The 21286-nt window shown below is 36.7% G+C and overlaps 1 protein-coding gene and 1 pseudogene across 2 annotated transcripts; one reads left to right on the forward strand and one right to left on the reverse strand.

Annotated features, from left to right (window-relative positions):
- Positions 1-590: 590 nt before the first annotated feature.
- LOC132303955 (uncharacterized) lies at positions 591-12377 on the forward strand. 2 transcript variants are annotated; one of them, XR_009481457.1, is made up of 7 exons: positions 591-1149; positions 1942-2128; positions 2238-2488; positions 4932-5046; positions 6213-6305; positions 6561-6699; positions 10515-10564. XR_009481457.1 is itself a non-coding variant. In XM_059801410.1 (7 exons), exons 1-7 carry the CDS (start codon positions 776-778, stop codon positions 11988-11990), a joined length of 1281 nt encoding a protein of 426 aa, XP_059657393.1. In that variant the 5' UTR covers positions 596-775; the 3' UTR covers positions 11991-12377. The 2 variants fall into 2 exon arrangements, 1 of the variants encoding a protein (XP_059657393.1); XM_059801410.1 differs by lacking the exon at positions 6561-6699 and adding an exon at positions 11874-12377 and having other exon boundaries at positions 596-1149; positions 10515-10658.
- Positions 12378-15454: 3077 nt separating this feature from the next.
- On the reverse strand, positions 15455-20377 carry LOC132303957 (probable inactive purple acid phosphatase 27; annotated as a pseudogene).
- Between the last annotated feature and the right edge of the window lie 909 nt (positions 20378-21286).

Raw genomic sequence — 21286 nt, forward strand, 5'->3', positions numbered from 1 at the left:
TCCCAAATTTAATATGTTTGACCTTTGTTACGAGGTTAGTGGTGAAATCAATTCCCTAAGCCCCGTTCTTTTGATCACTACTTTTATTTAATTTTAGTTTTAATTTCATTCCATTTAGCAATAGAAAAACAACACAAACTTCTTCTTTTTGAGTCAAATTATAATTATTCTCAAACTTAACAATCCACCACAGTTCTTGAGGTTCGACACATTCAACATAGCTTTATCCTACAAGGATTCGTTTTATTAAGAGTAGTTTTATCATTAAAAAACTCCACATTAATTTTTGACGCGGTTTACGTAACAGTTATTATTAGGTTAAAGATTCATGCCTAATATGTATCATTCCAAACCCCTTGGCTTCCTTTCTTTTCCTTTAGAAAACTATACCAAACACACTATTTTATTTATATCCGTTACCATTCTTTTCTCTTCCTTCATTTACCCTCCAATCAAATTGGGCCTTAAAATTTACCAAGGATCTTGTGAGGCAGTAATACATTTTTTACCTCCAAAGTGGGAATGTGTTTCTTGTAATTGAAAAAAAATAGAACTAGGGTTAAACCTTCATTTTCCCTCATTTTTCTTTCAGACTCGCTCAACAAATAGTGAGTACAACACGCTCTAGTCCTGATTTTCTTTCCTTTTCCTTCCAATTCCTAGAATCCAAACACAATAACCTAAAAATCTCCTCTCGAAAAGAGCGTTCTTTTCTCAAGTTCCCGACTAAAAGGGAAGCAAAGCTACGGTACACACCCTGTGCGCGGGTTAAATAATGGCGCCTCACGATCTCCGCCGTCCGTTCAAGCGTCCGGCGATCTCCGACCAACAGAAGCGCCGAGAGCTCTCTCTGCTCCGGCAGGAACAGAACCGCCGCGACGCTCAACACCAAGCGCGCTGTTTAGCATCGTCCATTGTCTCTCTCCACAACCACAACTCCGAACCTCTCTCCGAACCAGAAGCCTCCCCAGAGCTCGACCTAGTACCCGAAGCCGAAGCACCAGAATCTGAGTCCGAACCCCAAACTGGCGAAATTGATGTTCGTCAGGCGTCGAAGCTCAAGGGCGCCGAAGCTCGTCGGTGGTTCGCGAGACAACTCATGCTTCCGGAGTGGATGATCGACATTCCCGATCGCTTGAATCACGATTGGTTTGTTTTTCTTAACTATTTTTTCCGTTGACATTACATATATGTGTGTATTTTGTGTGTGTGTGTAAATATATATATATATATATATTTATGATTTAGGGTTGTGTTTGTTAGCGAGAGGAGGGTGTTTGATATAAGTAACCGTGATAGGGAATGGATTAGGTTTTGCACACATATTATATATTTTTTCACATACACAGCTACACATATATAGCAAGCGAATTGTATGTATTTATATTGCTTTTGTGTGTGTGTTGATGTTGTGATTTAGAGTTGGGTTTATTAGCAGAAGAAACTGAAGTTATGAGGTAGTGGCCCATTCTTATATTTGGGGTCTAATGGTGCTTCATAGAAGTAGGAATGGACTCCTCCTAGTGCCCAGCATAGCTCATCGGACAACCATATGCTTGCTTTTGCAGTTCAATCCAACTAAGAGTAACTAAAATTAGGAAAAATCAATTGTTTCTTTTGGTTTACGGTCCTATTGCAAACTTACTATGGCTGCTTGTTGATAAGTGCATATCAAGTCCTTTGCCACATTCAACGTGCTTTACTTATGACTGGTTTTATTGTTTAGATTAATAATATCTTATATGCTTGCAAAATCAGTTGATAATGGACTTTGCTAGAAAATCAGACACCATAATAAACATGGATGTATTTTTAGGCTTTTTTCCGAAGTAAAGCATGTGTTGCCTTATGAAAGGCATGCTGGATGGATATCTTTGAATGTGACATTTTTAATGTAAATGGTGAGAAATGTTTATGTACAACATTGGGGGGTTTTTGTAGGTATGTATTTGCAAGGCCTTCTGGGAAACGATGCTTTGTTGTTTCTTCTAATGGAACAACAATAAGTAGGCTAAGGAATGGTTCTCTCCTTCACCACTTTCCATCTGCTCTACCCGGTGGTGCCAGGATCAAAGACGTCTCTCGTTCTGCTCAATCATATTGTATACTTGACTGCATATTTCACGAGGTAACACTTACATCTCATTATTCAGATGTTGGAATTTGGTTGTAAGTTGTTATATTTGTTCATTTGTGATGTCTCTAATGTGGTTGTGATTTGTGAATCTGAGTTGCAGTTGGATCAAACTTACTACGTGATTGACATGATTTGCTGGGCGGGTTATTCTCTCCATGAATGCACAGCTGAATTCAGATTTTTTTGGTTGAACAGCAAGCTTGCCGAGACTGGGGCTTGTGACCCTCCCTCACTTTACCATAAATTTAAATTCAGTCCGATTACTGTTTACAACTGTGATCAGGCAGGGCTACACACAGCTTATTCAGAGGCAGTACCTTATGTCAAGGATGGGCTCTTGTTTTATAACAAGTAGAACTCTTTTTCCTCTATCATGAATTGTGTAGGAGTCTCCTAATTGCATTGATTAAAACAGTCTTAACGAATATACTCCTAGTCAGTTGCCATGAAATATGATTTTGCACTGTTGATTTTAACTTCTGAAACAATCCTAATATGTAGCCTTGAACCACTGCAGCGCGGTGGTCCCTGCAATATCTACAATGTGGTGCTTGAAATGCACTAAGCCGCTGACTGGTGTTGTCTTAAAAGGGGTACCTCTATGTTTTTCAAGGCCAGGCTTAGAACCTGCAGTTAGGCAAACAGGTGCATACCTTTTGGCTTTTAGTGTTGTGTACTATAGGATGTACTGTTACTAGCCAGTATTATCACAATTGGCTCGAATCCCCACATTCTCCAAATTGAAGCATGTCATGCTTTGGTTGTAGAACACTAAATTCGGCTACCTCAAATTTTTTTTCTTTCTTTTTTTATAAAATAAAAATAATTATGAACCAAAACCTAATGGAACATAAATGTTTGGGACAAAAAGCTAAACAACCACAGCACAGGAAAAACCCAAGCAAGAAGGAAATAAGTGGTATTGTGCCATTATATTCTTTAATTTGCATAAAAGACCCCAGTAAAAAAAATTTGGGTCTAAATGTAGTGTCACTTGTATAAATTATAATCATTTGAATGAAGAGAAAAAATCTGTCCATCAATGCCTTATACTTTAATTTCTAATTAGCAAACTATATCTGCTATGTAAACCTATCCTACCTACAAAGTATATCCAGTACTTTTACCACATTTATGCATTTTCTAGGCAAAGTTGAAGGTATCAATCAAATTTGTTAACAGTTTCAGGATGTCTAAAACAGGAATGATATTTATACACACACATATATACATGTGTAAGTATGTATATATAAATATCTTGCTAGTAGAACAATACAAATTAAGTAAGGCTTTTAAGAGAGTCCCCTTGTGATAAGAGTCATGAGAGATTAAGGCTACTTTTGAGATCTTTGGAAAAGGCAATTATCAAATCTCAATCCAATGGTTAATAAGGAGAACTTATAAATCTTGTCATGAGAGGACTCTCTTGATAACCTTACTCATATGAATTTTACACTTAAGGTATTTTAGACTCGCAACAACCTCTTTACGGTTCTTTGATGCCTATTTTTGGTGAACTTCTTCTTTATTAAGAGGCATTTGGAATCTATAGTAGCCCTTTGTTGCTTGGAAAAGAAAAAGATCTAAAACTGCAAACATTGTGCTTTAGCTAAGAGTTGTTCCATAAATTGGAAATAGAAAGGGTTGAAGTGGTCTTTGCAGATTAAGGAACTTCTGGTATTCATCATGCAGTGAATTTAGAGTTTCTTTCTCAATTGTTGTGATGAAATGACAGGACAGACATTTATGCTAACTTCTCTCTCTTTCTTCATTTTTTTTTTTAATTTTTTCCAGTTCTTTTCTTCTTTTTAATGTTAGTGCATCAGTTCTTACACTCATTTTACATTTGGTTAAAATCTTTACTTTAGGTCAATACTGTATTGCGTTGCTTGTAACTTCAGGAAGACTTTTGAGCCTATAGCTGTGTGTCACTACCTTTGATAGATTAGTGATTCCAATTTATAAGAGTCTTTTCACATGAACTGCTTGATATCTGCTCTCTGGTTTTGTCAGAAGTAAGCACCCGTGGCTATTTTTTTTTCTCTGTGGGGCATTAAGCTGCATTTGCTGCCTGAACTTGTTCATCCCTAGCCGTGACTCACATTTGTGACCCAAGGACTCCTGCTTTCAGCCGTTTAAATGAAATTCAAGAACTTAGCAAGTGGTTTTGAAGTTAGCGGTATTATTGTATACTTTTCTAGTTTATAGATTAGCTGATATGACTGGTCAATTAAAATTTCAATAAACTAGAGAAATTAAGAGGTAATCTGGTGCATGAGAACATATATGTTGAGACATTCTTTTTTGAGGTGTGATATAGTGTTTAACAGATATTAAATGTTCAGTACAATGTCGCTCATGAACAAACTTCTTGAAGAACTTAAATAAGACCATTGCTAAAAATAAATAAAAAATGCTTGATAGAACTTATTTCAGGCCTCTATATTAAATCAACCCGACACCTATTTTTGACTGTCGAGACAACTCACTCACTTAATAGAAAGCCATAGTTGACTTCTATTGCATGTAAAAGAGTAAATTTAGGAGGGATGTTCCTCACATTTATTAGAAAGCAACAAAGTCAGCAGCTTCCAAACATTGGCAACATCTGTCTATTCTTGGCACTTAATGGTTTTGTTGTTCATTGATGTTATTTATTTTAAACTTTTAGCTGGTATTTTAGAACATACAATATTAGTATCTCATGTTGTATTCTGTGAGCTCTAACTTATTAGTTCCATCTTTCATTAGATTAATTTTCATCCTAATCCTGTTTGCACTGCTTCTTCCTCAGGCATGCACATTATCAAACAGGTAATACGCCATTGGCTTTAGTTTGGAAGGACGAGAATTGTAGTCAATATGTTATTGATACAGATAGTAAAGGACAGATTCCAACCCACCAACAGGTACATTTAACTTTGTTGATACCTAGTATCCATCTGACTAAGTTGTTTCAAATTAACTAGGCACTCCATGTTGTGAACAATTTTTATTGATTTATAATCACTTGAAATTAGGGAGCTTGCATGTGGATTTTTTTTTTTCCCTTTCAAATGTATACATACATATGACTAAGTTGTTCAGATTAATTGGGTGCTCACTATTGAGAACAATTTTTATTGCTTTGTAATCACTTTAAATTGTGGAGCTTGCATATGGATCGTTTTTCCAAGTTGAAGACATGAAAGATGCAAATAGAACAATGAACTGGGACCACATTTTTATTTGGATTTGGGTCATGTTATTCTAGTTGTTGTGTCCCTTGGCACTACACCCTGTATAAAGAAAGGAACTACGCCCTATACTGGGAAAGGAAGTTTTGTCTTGGAGTCTTAATGGTAAATGTTTCTTCTGGGCAACTTTAGCATCTGAAATTTTAATACCAGTAACGCATTATCATAGGTCAAGTTTTGTAGTCAATTTAAGCCATCTACTGATTCCACCGGATCTGGAGAGAGTAAAAAGCTACATATTCAATATTAAGAGCTTGATCGAGTTGAATAATTAGAATTAACAGCCTCATGTGTTGGGAGAGTGAATACTGTTCTGGATTGGACTGTATTGGCTCTGCAGGGATTCATTAAATTTTAGCATCTTTATTTCATCTGTTAGTTGCATAATCTCTCCAAACTTGTTTAATTATTTCATTTAACAGGGGGTTTGAGACTTCAAGTAATACTGGGTATTTGCTTTGTGTAGTAGTTTCTTCTGTGGGAATAGTGGCCCGAGGATCTATTTCTTTTGTGCTGTTTAATCGTGTTTAGCTGCTACTTTAATTGCTACTCTCTTGATGAAATATTTTTGTAGTTTAGATAAGGTTTTTTACCTGCAGTTCTTTGTAAATGGTTTTTCACAAAAAATCATTTTTATATTGATCATTAATACATCTCTAGAGGTCATTTTACTATAAAGTTGAAGCAGTGTATGCCAAATATATGTAATCACTTTTATTTGTTGATGACCTGCATGACTCAGATACGAACACATTTATTTGCATTTACAGCGAGAATTAGCTTTATATTGTAATTAGCTGATCTGTTTTTTTTGGGTTTCTTTTTGTTTGGACAATTAGGTGGTTTTGGAGCTACAAGATGATGGGAAAGTGACTACATCAGATGATCCTCCTGTTGTATTTGGCTGCTTGGATGGGGACTTCTTACAAAAGGTTTGATCATTGGAAAATATGAACAAATTCATATAATTTATCAAGTGAATTGCTAAGTGATCATTGCTTATTAAAGTTTTTGTCTGCCTTTTGAAAGTGTTTGTGGCATTGTACGTTCAAAATCCTATGTATTCGTATATTAGGGATCACCTTCACCTTGCACTAGTTAGTGGCCAAGTCCCAAGTGTCTATTTATGTAATTAGTCAATTGTTTGAAACGTGGCATGTGACCATCACCATACTTGTTGATGCAAGATTTTGCTTCGACCCAGTGGACGTCGTACTTGGAAGAGAAAGAGAAAAGGTGATCGGGAAGGCACCGATGTGGTACCGGCCTAAAAGCCTCCGATGATCAAGTCAATGCTAGATCGTAAGGGTGGTAGGAAGGAGAGAGGTATTGCTTAGGGATTTGTATCGTACCTGTTTGGTTGACCCGGACCTCTCTTTATAGAGGTACTAAGTTGCATTCAAGTAGGAAAGTTATTGTTTTTTCTTCCTCAACACGGATGGGGAAACCTCACCTTATCTTTTTATCCTTCAGTCAATGGAACTTATCCAACTTTATAACCTTCGTATGACGGTCAAACTTCCTGGGTGAAGACTCCTTATCAGTTTCCCCCCTATTCTTGTGTTTGCATTTCAAATTTAGAGAATGTAAATATTGTATGTCTTGAATTCTTCTTTACCTTGAGTCAACAAATACTATGAAGAAATATTAAATAATGATGTGCCTTGTTAATTTATAAATTAGTTCAAACAGTAGAGATAGTGTATGTATATATTATGTGCTGAACATAGAAACATGGACTCATGTGGCCCATCTGATTGGAGCATCTCACTAGTGTGCCATGGGTTCAAACCCTCCCTCTAGCACCAAAATTATTTATTAAAGGAAGAAGCATACGGTAGGAGGCCGCCACGTGGTAAGGTAGCACGCTGCCACGTGGGTCTTAGAAGACGTTGACACGTGGAGACTTGAGAACGACGTGGTAACTTGAGAAGATGCCGCCATGTGGCGAGGCGGCACGTTACGACGTGGCAGGTCTTCACTAACTCCGTTGAGGCATGGGTGTTGGCAGTATGTTCCAAGCATGGTTCGCGGTATAACGGACTCGGACAAAGTTAATGTAAACTTGCCGATACAAGTCGCGTATCGGAGTTGAAAAAGTATGTCGCGTATCGGACGATACGGCGAACTATGGTTCCAAGTGATACTGATATATATAAAAGTAAAGTTGAGAAGGAAATTGACAGATAACGCTGCTGTACTGCAAAATCAAAGCAAGAGATGGCTATTAGGAAATAGGAGGTTCCTAATAAGAGATATCTGTACTGCTAAACTGAGATTCCTAATAAGAGATATTTGTACTACTAAACTGAGATAAGCAACTGATATCATAGATACCCTAGTCTCCTCTAGGAAGTACACAACATATTTTGCTTTCAAATTCAAATTTGAAAGAGTTTTCAAATTATACCGCCCCTTCATGCCTATTTAAAGCCATCTTAAGGGAAGGAGTTGCATCCCTCTCGATTTATCAAGCTTTGGAGGTAAATTTTTTCTCCCTACTTGTTATTTCCTTTCAGCAGTTCTCATACTTTAGTTCTTGCTTCTTCCGCCATGAACAACTTACATACGGTATTGGAAGACAGCGTCCAGTATCCCATTTCAGAATCTGATTTGAGAAATTTCCATTCCTCGTACTACATTCCTAGATGTATTTCTATCTGTCCTCCTCTTCCCTACGAAAGGGCTTTGAAGGCTCCAAATGGTGAACCCTGCCTTTTTGAGTGCGCCTTTCTCGCTGGGTTATGCCTCCCCTTCCCCCTAGGGAATTTTTGACCTTCCTCCATATTACTCTCGGGCAACTCTAGGGAATGCCTAATAGGGTGTCTTGTATTATGGAAGGGTGGTGGCAACACTCCAGTAACCATAAACGAGATCTTATACTGTTTCCTTCCGAAGAGAGTAGATCGATGGTGGAACCTGACTAACCAGTGTGAGTGTCCCCTAATTAAGGGACTTACCAAGTCCAATTCGGAGTGGAGAAGCCGCTTCTTCTTTGGAAGGTAACAATATAAGATCTCATTTATGGTTACTGGAGGGTTGCCACGAGCCTTCCATAATACAAGACACCCTATTAAAGTTTTCCAGGCATTCGCGGTGAGTTGCCCAGGAGTAATATTGAGGAAGGTGAAAAATTCCCTACCAAAAGCGGGGGAAGGGAAGGGAAGGCGTACATGAATAGAAAATTTCTCAAATTGGATTCTGAAATGGAAGACTGGACGTTGTCTTCCGGTACTGTATGTACGTTCTTCATGACAGAAGAAGCAAGAACTAAAGTAGGGAATTTTTGACCTTCCTCCATATTACTCTCGGGCAACTCTAGGGGAATGCCTAGAAAACTTTAATAGGGTGTCTTGTATTATGGAAGGGTCGTGGCAACCCTCCAGTAACCATAAACGAGATCTTATACTGTTTCCTTCCGAAGAGAGTAGACCGATGGTGGAACCTGACTAACCGGTGTGAGTGTTCCCTAATTAAGGGACTTACCAAGTCCAATTCGGAGTGGAGAAGCCGCTTCTTCTTTGGAAGGTAACAATATAAGATCTCGTTTATGGTTACTGGAGGGTTGCCACGAGCCTTCCATAATACAAGACACCCTATTAAAGTTTTCCATGCATTCGCGGTGAGTTGCCCGGGAGTAATATTGAGGAAGGTGAAAAATTCCCTACCAAAAGCAGGGGAAGGGAAGGGAGGGCGTACATGAATTGAAATTTTTTCAAATTGGATTCTGAAATGGAAGACTGGACGTTGTCTTCCGGTATTGTATGTACGTGGTTCATGACGGAAGAAGCAAGAACTAAAGTATGAGAGCTGCTGAAAAGAAATAACAAGTAGGGAGAATAAATTTACCTCCAAAAGCTTGAGAAATCGAGAGGGATGCAACTCCTTCCCTTCAGATGGCCCTTAAATAGGCATGAAGGAGCGGTATAATTTGAAAGCACAATATGTTGTGTACTTCCTAGCATCCGCTAGGATATCTTTGATATCAATTGCGTATCTCAGTTTAGTAGTACAGATATCTCTTATTGGGATTCTGCTATTTCCTAATAGTTATCTCTTGTTTTGATTTTGCAGTACAGATGTCTCTTATTGGGACTCTGAGCATCTCCTTCATCAGTTTCCTTTACCTGTCAGCTTTTGCATATATCAGCTTTACCTGTCAGTTTCCTTTTCAACTGTACTTTTATATATGTCAGTATCACTTGAAACATCCTGCCAACGCCTATGCCTCAACAGAGTTAGTGAAGACCCTGCCACGTGGCAGCATGCCGCTTTGCCATGCTGACAATTTCATTGCTACTTATGCAATCAGTCAAATTGGTTAGGATGACCAATTTGATTGCTCTTTTACGTGGAAAGGAAGGTGGCCTGGATCACTACATCAATTTATCTCTTTTTTTTTTTTTTTTTTTTTTTTTTTCTTTTTCCGGTTGGTAAGCAACACAAGTGCACAGCCCACACTGCCCATGTTGGGCTAGAACTGCTCACCTCTCCTTTGTAGTACCACCTGAACCAGTGGCCGGGTAATATAATGTCTTTCAATACTGTGAAGACATCATATTGGGGTAAAGCTGTAAATTCAGTAGTTTTCAGACTTCATTTTTTTTAATTAGCAAACATTCTAAAGTAATTATGCACTTAAAATCTCCGATACTTTAATTTTCAGTTTTCTCAACCACTACCTCAGCGTGGATCTTGATCAGCACGTGAGAAGTGGTGGTAGTAGGTACATGGCTTAGTATTGACTTGGCTTAAATAAGGCATGATAACATTTCTTTTATTTTCAAGGAGTACTTCAATTTATTTTGATTAAATTATTAGCTTTCCATTCAATACATGTTCAAATCATAGATGTGAACAAGTCCTGTTGTTGGCAATCCTTCATGAGATACAAAGAGGTTAGATGAGTGGGTTAGGCATATGTATTGTGTACTATTTAGGTGGTGTTGTCATGGAGTGAAGCTTTTGCGTTCTGAAGTAATTGCACAAACATTTCCTACCTTAAGTAATGTAAATGCAAGAACCACATCTATATTTGCAATCTCTTTCTCGTTGATCATATTTCTTATAGCATCATTCCTTTTTGTGGCATAATAATTTGACTGATGAATATGTGTGACGTAAATTGTTTTTATTTTCAGTCGGGACTGCATTCTGGAAATCTTCTACGTTTCGTTTTTAGTGATGGAGGATTAAGTTTTGTGGATGGGAAGCTTGAGAAGGCTGAGATGCATTACCTCGGCAAGTCCAACCGCGCACGTGCTTTTGCAGATAGTTACTCAAAGGTTAGTAGATAAAAACCTGTTCCCATTTCGAGTCTAAAGATAGATAAATAGACACATTCCATTGCACTGGCGTCCGTAGTGACTGAGGGAATGTGGATTCTAGATTTTGATATGGGTTCTGATTCTCACTGATTGCAGTTTACACTAATCTGGTCAAAGTAGGCACTATTTGTCCCACAAAATGTGTTAAATGACGCTAAAACATGATGGATAATGTTTCTGTAGTATTCTTTTATAAGTTTAATATAATTGGTGGTTTGGAATTGTGGTTGATCACCATCCTCCTATATGGTTGTTTATGAATTCAAGGGAAGGTCATGCTGTGGTAACTTGGTCCATATCTCTCGGCCTTGTTGCACAAAATAATGCTTTAACATCAACTAGGGCAAATTTTATCTGAATGCGCAGTCACCTTATATAAACCCACAAATGGTATGTGATTACTCAGTTAACTTTTACATATTAATTATTTAAAAAGGCCAATTACACAATTGTCGTTGCTTATACGGGGTGCTGGAAGGGAAAGACTGTAGGCAAACCTAATCTTTGTTATTGGCTTGTTACAAAATGGCGGTTTCTATATCAATCCGTGCCCCCTTGCTTGTCAGTTTGAACTTTTATCGTTGCACTAAGTATTCACATATGACAGGCCATCATGTCCCACCTTTGCTGTGAGTTGGGAAGGAAGGCTACCGGAGACAGATCTAACTCCCTCCGCGCCACATAAATAAGAAACGGCATTATTTTTCTACTTTAAGACTTGGATCAAAATCCTCTCCTGCGCAACAGTAAACCGGTCCCCTCCAGTTAGTGATACATGATAGGAAAATGTTGAGATGCAAACCTAACATCACAACATTTTACTATCTTGCATCACTAACTTGAGGAGACCGGTTTACTATTGCACAGTAGAGGATTTTAGTCCTTAAAGACTCGGGCTTGCTTCTGACATTCCAAAATCCATTTAATATTGTATTGTGTAATATAACCTCCTGTGAGGTGGCATGTGGATTGTGGCTGGTAGTATGCTTAAAAGTAATTGTAGGTGCTTAGGTGCCATTTAGTGAGTATCAGTTCCTGTGCTGCTTACAACTGCCGTCTAACATGCCTTCCACTTCTATATTTTTCCTTTAAAAGAAAAAAGAAAAAGAAGAAGATATATTTTGTATAAAGGCTTGCCAAGATATAATCTTTGCTTGGAATTTATGCTCTCAGGTTATGTTCCAGTACACAGCTCGGCATTCTCCTTTACGAATAGATGATCTGCTCATGTCCATTAACTCATCAAGTGAACAAGACAATGGAACTCTTGATGTCGAGATGATTGGTTGATGAAGCTGTAACTGACAACGATAGGAAGCTTTATTCTCTGTAGTGCCCTCAGGGGCATATAATATTGCCCTTCAAAGGATCTGTGTAATTCTTACTTTTCCTGAAGGCTGATGAAGCTGAAGGCTGATGAAGAGAGTGCGCGAAGAACTCCGGAAGAGTTCAAACTGCAGGTGGTTTTGGTGCATGAAATGACTGTTCGATGTCAGTCTTGAGTTTTGGTATGAATTCATCCGTTGGTCATGTGAGGAGGATTCTGTCATGCTGAAAATTACTTTTCCTGCTTATTATCCTTGTATGAAAACAGAGATATATATATAATATTATATTATATCCACATGCGATCATTTCTACATAATACATATCAAGAAGAACTACTTTTCTTTGTTACATAGGTGTGTAGATAATATGTTGTTGTATTGCACTATTGCAGCACCTTTCAACAACTTATTAACCTTTATAAATGTGTCCAATAAGAGGAAAGCAATATGAGGATTATAACAGGTTATCACACATTATTTGCTCGTGGCTGAGCTAGACTTTAGCTGTGAATGCATCTATGCATTTTTCTCGTGCAATTGGAAGTAGGTTGGGAATCTTTAAGCCTCATCGTGAGGCTTAAAAGACTAAATTTGTTATATATATATATATATATATCAAGATCAAAATGAGCCGGTCAATAATTTTGTTCACGAACGAGTTTATAAACAAACAAACGATCCGAACATGGAAAATTTGTTTGAGCTTGGTTAACTTATTAATCAAATGAACAGGAAACGAGCTCGATTTGTTCGTCGAACGTTTGGTTCATTTACAGTCTTAATAAATAGGGTGGGATTGTGACGATGGAACACTAACGGTGATTGTGATTAGTTTACATCTGACGAGATGCTATATGAATAATGATTTCAATGACAAGGTAGTAATTTCACAGCATTTGTTTTGAGAGAGACGCATTCCCTTCTCTATCCGGTCCCCTCATTGATATCATTGCATAACAGTGATAGAGGGAGACACGTTCCCCTCCCTATCCATTCCCCTGCCCCTTTCATTCCAACCAAAGGGAGCTTCAGAGATGATTGAGATCAATGCATGAGTGATAGAAGATGAACAATTTGTTCTATTTTAATAAAATGCCTCTTTTATGAAGAAAAGGAAATATTGGACAAGTAGAAGAAATAGGGATGGAGAAGGTTGGTACGACCGAGCGTGTGCACAAAATAATGCACAACACTTTAGGTTTAGAAATAATGTCAAGTGGGCATCATATTTTAAAATTTATAAAACCACTAAACACTTATACTATGGAGTATGAAGTGAGCATGGATCGTCCCAAGAGATCTAAACAATTATAGGTTTTCCAGAATTGAATTCTACTTTAGTGCTTATGTGATTGCCAAAAGGGTTTTGTTTGTGATTAAAATTAATTTTAAACTAAATGATTGCAATAAAGAAATAGAGTTTAAGAGATTGGAAAGAGACTTAGGGTGTAGGATTCATCACTAAGCACATTCCCTAACTTACTCACTTTCAACTAATTGGGGAAATAATACTATGTAATCTATATGTGGCTAACAAGTGCAATGAAAAGTGTAAACCATCAATTTCAAGCATGAATCAACAACCTAATGACAATTAAACTAAGTGTAGTGCAATTCACCCATTCAAAGTATGATTTATCAATCCAAGTTACAAATTTAACACACATTAATCTAGAAGATAATGCAATTGTGACAAAAAGTATGGAATTCAAACATAAGTATGGATGGTCTACTTACCTAATAATTGAATTGCAATTAAATTAATTAAACTTAAATTAAACTAATTAAACATTAATTTAAAACTAATTAGACAACAAATTAACCTAAACATGTAGTACCATCTATCAAATGGAAGCATTTTTCATCAATTTGAAACACAATTACAACTAAGCAATACCATGCATAGCCATCACAAGAATCAATTAACAAAGAATTCATGTGTAAAATTTGTTTATCAATCAACCACACATAAGACAATATGAGATTAATACAGATAATCAATTGGAAGAATTTAATTCATAATATTCAAGACTATACACTACTTACATAAATTAATCCCCAAAAAGTATGAAAAGAGAGAAAGAATAGGTTACATGCTTAGGGTTTATCCAACCCTAAGTAGAAGAATCAGCCACTCATGATTGATGGAGTCGAAGACAGGACAATCCCCATCATCTTCTCTGAACTTTTCTTCCAAACCCTAACCTGTTCTTGCTTTTTCCCTTTCTTCGCGTGTTTTTCCAGAGAGAAAATACGATACTACGATACAGAAAAAAAAATAAAATAAAACTCTTTTTTTTTTTTTCTCTAATAATCTTTACCTAAATAAAAACTAAAACTAACTCTAATCTAATGGTTCACTGGGCCTTAAGTAACAATCTCATTAAAGCCCAACAGTTCCCAAAATGAGCCCAAAAATTAAATAAAAACTGTAATGTTGCTAAGTCCTATTTCCTTTAAGCCCTATTTAGCTCCATTTTAGCCCCGAACTCATTAGTTTGCTTCTTCATCTTTGGGAACATCATCAAAAGCCTGAGATTAACCGCTTTTGAAGAATAAACACACTATACGAGCAATGGGCTGCGACCTCCTTTTTGCCATTTTCTGAGCTTTTTCTGAATATCTTTGCTTGACTCTAAAAAGACTTTAATGGACCGTTCTTAGCTCAGTTTAACTTTATTGCCCTGAAATACACATAAACATAAATTAGGACTAAAACATGAAATTAAGATAGCTACAACGACTGAAATACCCTAACTTAGGTGCTAAAATGTGCAACATTTAAGCACTTATCAAAGGTCCCAAACAAAGTGAAAAAGAAAACAACCAAAAAAAAATAAAAAATTAGATGACTATCCCATCCATATGGAAAAATGGTGCAAGGGAGACACGGGGGAATGGATGAAGCATCCTAGAGAAGGGTAGGTGTCTCCCTCACTTTTGTTTGGTTGGACAGAAAGAATAGTGAAAATGATTGATGGGATAAAACCATTATTTTGTTTGGTTTGAGGAAGAGAAGGAGAGTTTATATATGTATATTACCAATATACTATCATTATTTAATATTATTAAAAAAAAATAATTGTTTTATTTGGAAAGGTCAAACTTGGTATTTTATACATTTTAGGTATTTATTCACTATTTCCCTCCTCTCTTTACGATAAGAACGGATAAGAAAACTAAGGAGCTTTCTTCGTCTCTTCTTACATCCTCCCTCTCTTCCCTTCCAACCAAACATGGGAAGGCTCACCTATCCCTCCTCTCTTCCATCTTCCATCCTTCCTCCAACCAAACATAGCATAAAAAAGAATTAAAAAAAAAAAAACAAAAAACATAACGGGTAAGAAAACAACAATAGGCAATATATTAGAATTTATGACCTTATATTATTTTGACTACATCCCATACATATGGGATTAAGGCAACTTAGGCAAGGATGATGAAGATATTATTATTTTGACTATAGTTTATAGCACAATTGCATCGTGGAAAGCCACTTTAATCAATAAAAAATAACACTAATGGTCTCCCCAGAAAAATTACAAAAACAAACTAGTTCAGGATGCTAAAGTGGTTGCTTCACAACCATCATGTACACAGGCTAAGACATCTCTGTAGTCCCTTGAGATAGTGAAGGTATCATAGACTTTTCCATTGCTGCTCTTCATGTACTCGAAGAGAAGAGGAGTGGTTAAATGCTGTCAACCTGACAAATCCGTAGTCATAATCTTTGTAAAGACTCCAACTGGTATTTACTTGGCTGAACTCTGATAAGTGGCTTCCTCCTCCACCAACAACAACGTGGATTGTCCCATACACAGTGCCCGAGTAGTGTGATGTTTCTGAATTCACACACTGATTCTGCGCAAAGTAGATCAGATAGATGGCAAATAAGTGACCATTTACTTGAAAGTTGAAACTCACTATGGCAAACTAATTATATTGTGATTGATATTCGTTTAAACTATAATTTTATTTCGCGCATCAACTATATGTTTTCTCTGCCTCTAGCAGTAAATAACTCTTGTACATGAACATGGAGTTCATATCCTCGGCAGTTTTCTGGTTTTAAGTTAGTTACCATTCTGAAGCATGTGAGGAGCACAGAATTAGAGTATGCTCGCCGTTCCTTTTTCTTTTTCCCCTCCAAAGAATTAGTTACTTGCTAGAAAAGGAATACTGATTTTCTTTGCCAAAGTAAAAATATAAAAAGAATACCGATGATTCTATGGGACTTTCACAAGAGTTTGTAAATAGGTGGGTTAGAGACAGATGTGTCAGAACTGAAGTTTTTGCCCCAGCCATTTTCAGCGTTTTATGTACTTTATTCTCTTTAAATTTTCTACGGTTAGTGTTTTTGACAACCATAAAAAATGTTGTTTGGCTGCTGGGTTCTGGATCAAAAAATCCACATTATCTTTGTTCCTACTATAAAGGGCCTTATAGCATGCAAGAGTCTGGAAGTTCAACCGATATTAAGATAGTTCATGGTGCTCCAAGAAAATAGTGTACTAAGTTTTATCTAATAGGGGGGTAGGGGGTAGAGGGTTTTTGTACCTGGTAAATAGGACAAGACCTTTCGTAGTTATGGACGTGACCATAAAATGCCATGTCCACCTTGTATTTCCGCCAGAGTCTCTGTAAGCTTTCCCTTCCCATGGGCTCTTCAAATGAGCCCTCCAGTCCATACCATTTATCAGAAGAATACCCAAGGACCCGATGAGCAGAAAAAATCAACCAAGGCTGTTTCTGCCTGTCTGCTGATGCAAGGCAATTCTCAATAAAGCTGTACTGTTCAGAACCCTCCCTCCAATCGTGCTCAGTATCAGCTATGCAGAAGCGAAACATGCCACAATCTGTTGAGTACCTGTGGATAACATATATACATAATTTAGACAACATTTTTGACATGGACTATTTTATTTAAATTACAGTTTATTTTAGACAAAATATTACAGTAACATAATTTTTTTAGTGGAATAGATTATGGAACTTTGGTGATGCTATATTGGTTTTTCAAGTAAGTCTAATCTTTCCTCGAGGAAAAATCGGAATGGGGAGATTTCTCAAATTTATCTTTATATTGTCACTAAGTTGGGGACCTGTAATTGTGATGTGGATTTACACTTGTGTACAATATGGCAAGCTTTAATGAACTCAAAGTCCCAATCCAGATATTCTAGGGATACTAAACTTGAGTCAACTAAGCCTTATTCCAACTAGGTAGACCAGGCCCTAGAGTGCTACCCAGGTGAACATTACTGCATTCAGAGAGCTTATTGGATCAATTGTCTTGCATCACATGCATTCAGAATTAATTCGGTTTTTGGTATACATGTTGCTTTAAGCAAGGCTTCATAGGACAATGTATGGCTTTTGCAAAAGCATAGAATAATAGAATGAGAAAAAGTATGGAAGGGAGAAGAGCCCCATTCGAGGGGGCGGAAGTCCCCTGTAGGTTCAATTTGAGAAGAACCAGACCTCCCAAAGAGCAAAATTGCTATTACTCAATGCTTCCTTTTGTGAAAAGCAACACGGCATCCGCATATATAAACATATAACAGCTGAAATAACATCCCAAAACTGCTAATAACTACCTAATCTCCTAATAAAGTAACACCTTTTAACCTAATTAAATAATGAATATTTCCTAAATAAAAAAGGAGTAATACTAAAATACACACACAACATTCATGTCCTTCTAGAATGACCTAGTCAAGATCAACAGAAGAAAAAAAAAAATACTAATCCACCAGATTCCAAAGTTGGATAGGCACGGTGTATCAACCAAATCATCACCAGGCTAGTTTTGTAGCGTCTTTGGCTTCAAAGTTTAGCTGTTGACATTTTACAACCATCAATTCCAGAACAATTCGGAACCAATAATGGAATAAAGTAGGACTTCTTAAACTAATGAAAACAGTGAAAGGATAGAGGCAATTAGCATGATCAGATAGCTGTGGTGTCATGAGAATCCCGTCTTCCACAAGGATACAAGACATCGAAGGATTACCGTTTCATAGAGATAAAGAAGATAAGCAGAAAGATTGTTTTTCCTATGGAAGTTCAACAAAACAACCTGCCCATAGTTTTCCCACAGCATTTGGTTAAAGGAAATAAATTATTCTTTTTTTGTTTATCAGGATTAAAGGTAATATCGCTAAAGGTAGAATACAATTATCAATCTTGCTTAAGCTATGGAGAAGTGTTAAAACCAAAGAAAATTGTCCAAATGATAATCTAGTCTAATTACAGAAATCAACTTCCAATAAGAAAAGGAGGAGTTAATTGGAAGTTTTTTGAGCCCTTTTCTTAGTCTTGCCTAGTTTTAGATTCTATATGTTTTGCCCTACCTTTACTTACTCTACTTGTACAATTACTTCAAAATCTTTACAGGAACTGACTGCATTGCTGGCAAAAAACTTAATGCTTTCTCTCTCCAAAAATTGTAACATCAAAGAATCATTTCATAACTAATATAATTACCAGAACTTAGCTCTGTTCTCCGCAGGAACATAGAACATGGTCTCAGCTAGCACACCACATTCCCCACCTGAATCCATTGTCATAGAAGTATCCTGTCCCAGGCCAACATGATTGCCACTGTAGTTAAAAGTAAAACAAAGAGATCATACAACCTCATGAGATATAACATTTATAAAAAAATTAGAATAAATTGTTAACTAGTAACTAACTAACCTTGCGATCATATATGGTACAGTTGAAGCAATGGGCTCCACCTGTGATGTGAATTGGTCCCACTGCTAGATTTATCCATTTTATTGCATCATGCTTCTGTCCATTTTATAATATAGCTGGGCTATATGTAATGGACCTAGCAATTCTTACAACACCCTGAAAGTTCTTAGCTATTTCAATAGACAAATTAAGTACATAGATAGAGCAACACAAATTAGCATTACCTAGGAGGCCAGGGACCATACGCTTGTCTAGCTAAAACCTTAGCTAACACAGAACAGAACAGACTTATCAAAGTACAAGCACAACACATGATTTCATAAGAAACTAGAATTATTGAAAGTAAACAACAAAGAAATGCGAAGGAAAAGAGAAATGTGAAATAAAAAATAATCTTTGTATTTAATCCAGATGCTTGAATTAATGGGTGAATATGGTTGCGTTGTGCTAGGAGCTGCTAGTTTTTGGTATTGACCGCAGAAGCTCTTTCCTAATTTTGTTATATATATATATATTGTTTCAGATGCTTCTTTCAAGCTAGTGAGTGCCTTATTCATATCAAGGTTTATTCAGATGTCAGAGACAGGATTTGTAATGGCATAATAAAAAGCATGTGAAAGGGAAGCATTTCTAATTTCTTTCTGAAAGTTCATATAGCCGACCAAATACACCCAAAAGTAACCCGTGACACAACGATTAGGGTAGGGGTATTGGATAAACAGTAAAATCGAACAAAAAAACACATGAATTTAAATGATGTTGATATTTCGGGGAGTAACAAAGTACAGTAGAATACCTGCTCAAGAATTAAATTCTGTAATTGAACCCTACGCTATGAACCAGATATCGTTGATACTAACCTTGCTGAAGACGTATCATTGTCGAAGATCGGTTTCGTTCGGCTCTGTCGCGATAAAATGAACAGTTCTTAGCTAAGCTAAGGGGTTCGCATTATAGCAAGTTCCATCGCCTTCCAAACTCAAACTCAAGAATTAAATCCCCTAATAAAAACCCCTTTACAAAAAACCCCTTGTTCATTTTATCGCGACAGAGCCATCGCCAATAGCAAACGAGAGCGATCTTGGACAAGGTTGATACGTCTTCAGCAAGGTTAGTATCAACGATGTCTGGTTCATAGCTTAGGCTCAGTTTGGTAGGGTGAAAATGGGAGGAAAGGGAAGGGAAGGTGATGGAGGGTGATTAAAAAATTGTGTTTGGGGAAAATTGGTGGAAGGAAAGGAAAGGAGAGGGAAGGGTTTGGAGGGTTAACACAAAGCTTCTACAGTAGATTTCTTAACCCAAAAATGGGCGAAAACGGAAGGAAAGGGAAGGAGAGGCTTGGTGAGTGATTTCTTATGCCAAATTTGCCTTTGATTACACACAAAACCCATACGTACAAGTTAGCAGTTGCAGAGAGAGAGGGGGGCAAGCTTGAAAGATCGATATGGCTGAAATTGGGTTTTGATTTTTTGAACAATCTGAAATGATGCGATATGGTTTTTGTAGTTTTGATTCTTGCAGACAAATATATAAACTGAAATATATGGGTTTTGTACTTCTGATCCTTGTATTTGCAGTTGGAGAGAGAGAGAAGAGAGAGAGAGGGGGGGCAAGTTCAGAGTTGAGGACGAGATAATAGAGATGGAGGCAGGGACGGTAATATTATATATATATATATATATATATATATATATATATATTACGTTGAGAACGAGAGAATAGAGATGGAGGCAGGGGAGGCTAAAATGATTTGCCCTAAAAATATTATATATATATATTACGTACGTTTTTTTTTATTTTTTTATTATTATTATTTTTTATTTACATACTTAAATTTATAAATTTTTCTATTTAAAGAGTATAATAGTAAATTTACTAAAATACTTCCCTTTCATTTCTTTTCCTGAATATAACCATTATCATCTCTTTTCTTTTTCTTCGTTAACTAACCAAACACGACAGGAAATTAAAATTACCTTTCCCTTTCTTTCTCTTTACTTCATAACTAACTAATGTTATCTTTCCCATTCAAACTCACTTTTCCTGAATATAACCATTATCATTTCTTTTCTTTTTATTCGTTAACTAACCAAACACGACAGGAAATTAAAATTACCTTTCCCTTTCTTTCTCTTTACTTCATAACTAACTAATGTTATCTTTCCCATTCAAACTCACCGTATCAAACATAGCCTTAGGGTCAGGTTGAGAGGAAAAGAGAGGTGATGGTGGAATTACTAAGTTGTCCTTCAAAAGGAGCATCAGAAATGATTGAGATCATTGCATGAGTGATAGAAGATGAACAATTTGTTCTATTTTAATAAAATGCCTCTTTTATGAAGAAAAGGAAATATTGGACAAGTACAAGAAATAGGGATGGAGAAGGTCCCTAACAAAGTGAAAAAGAAAACAATCCAAATAAAAAAATAAAAAAAAATGAGATGACTATCCCATCCATATGAAAAAATGGATGCAGGGAAACAGAGGGGGATGGATGAAGCTCTTGGGGAAGGGTAGGTTTGGACGGAAAGAATAGTTGAAATGATTAATGGAATAAAA

Source organism: Cornus florida, unplaced genomic scaffold, assembly GCF_030987335.1.
Source record: "Cornus florida cultivar Cherokee Brave unplaced genomic scaffold, ASM3098733v1 CherokeeBrave_3.0.0_Hap2_Chr04, whole genome shotgun sequence".
Lineage (NCBI taxonomy): Eukaryota > Viridiplantae > Streptophyta > Magnoliopsida > Cornales > Cornaceae > Cornus > Cornus florida.

Bases quoted from the DNA above. Each gene is read 5' to 3' on its own strand.
- LOC132303955 (XM_059801410.1), top strand. From the start codon at position 776: ATGGCGCCTCACGATCTCCGCCGTCCGTTCAAGCGTCCGGCGATCTCC. The intron at 2,489-4,931 runs GTAGAACTCTTT...CTTCTTCCTCAG, and splicing joins GGGCTCTTGTTTTATAACAA to GCATGCACATTATCAAACAG. The intron at 5,047-6,212 runs GTACATTTAACT...TTGGACAATTAG, and splicing joins AGATTCCAACCCACCAACAG to GTGGTTTTGGAGCTACAAGA.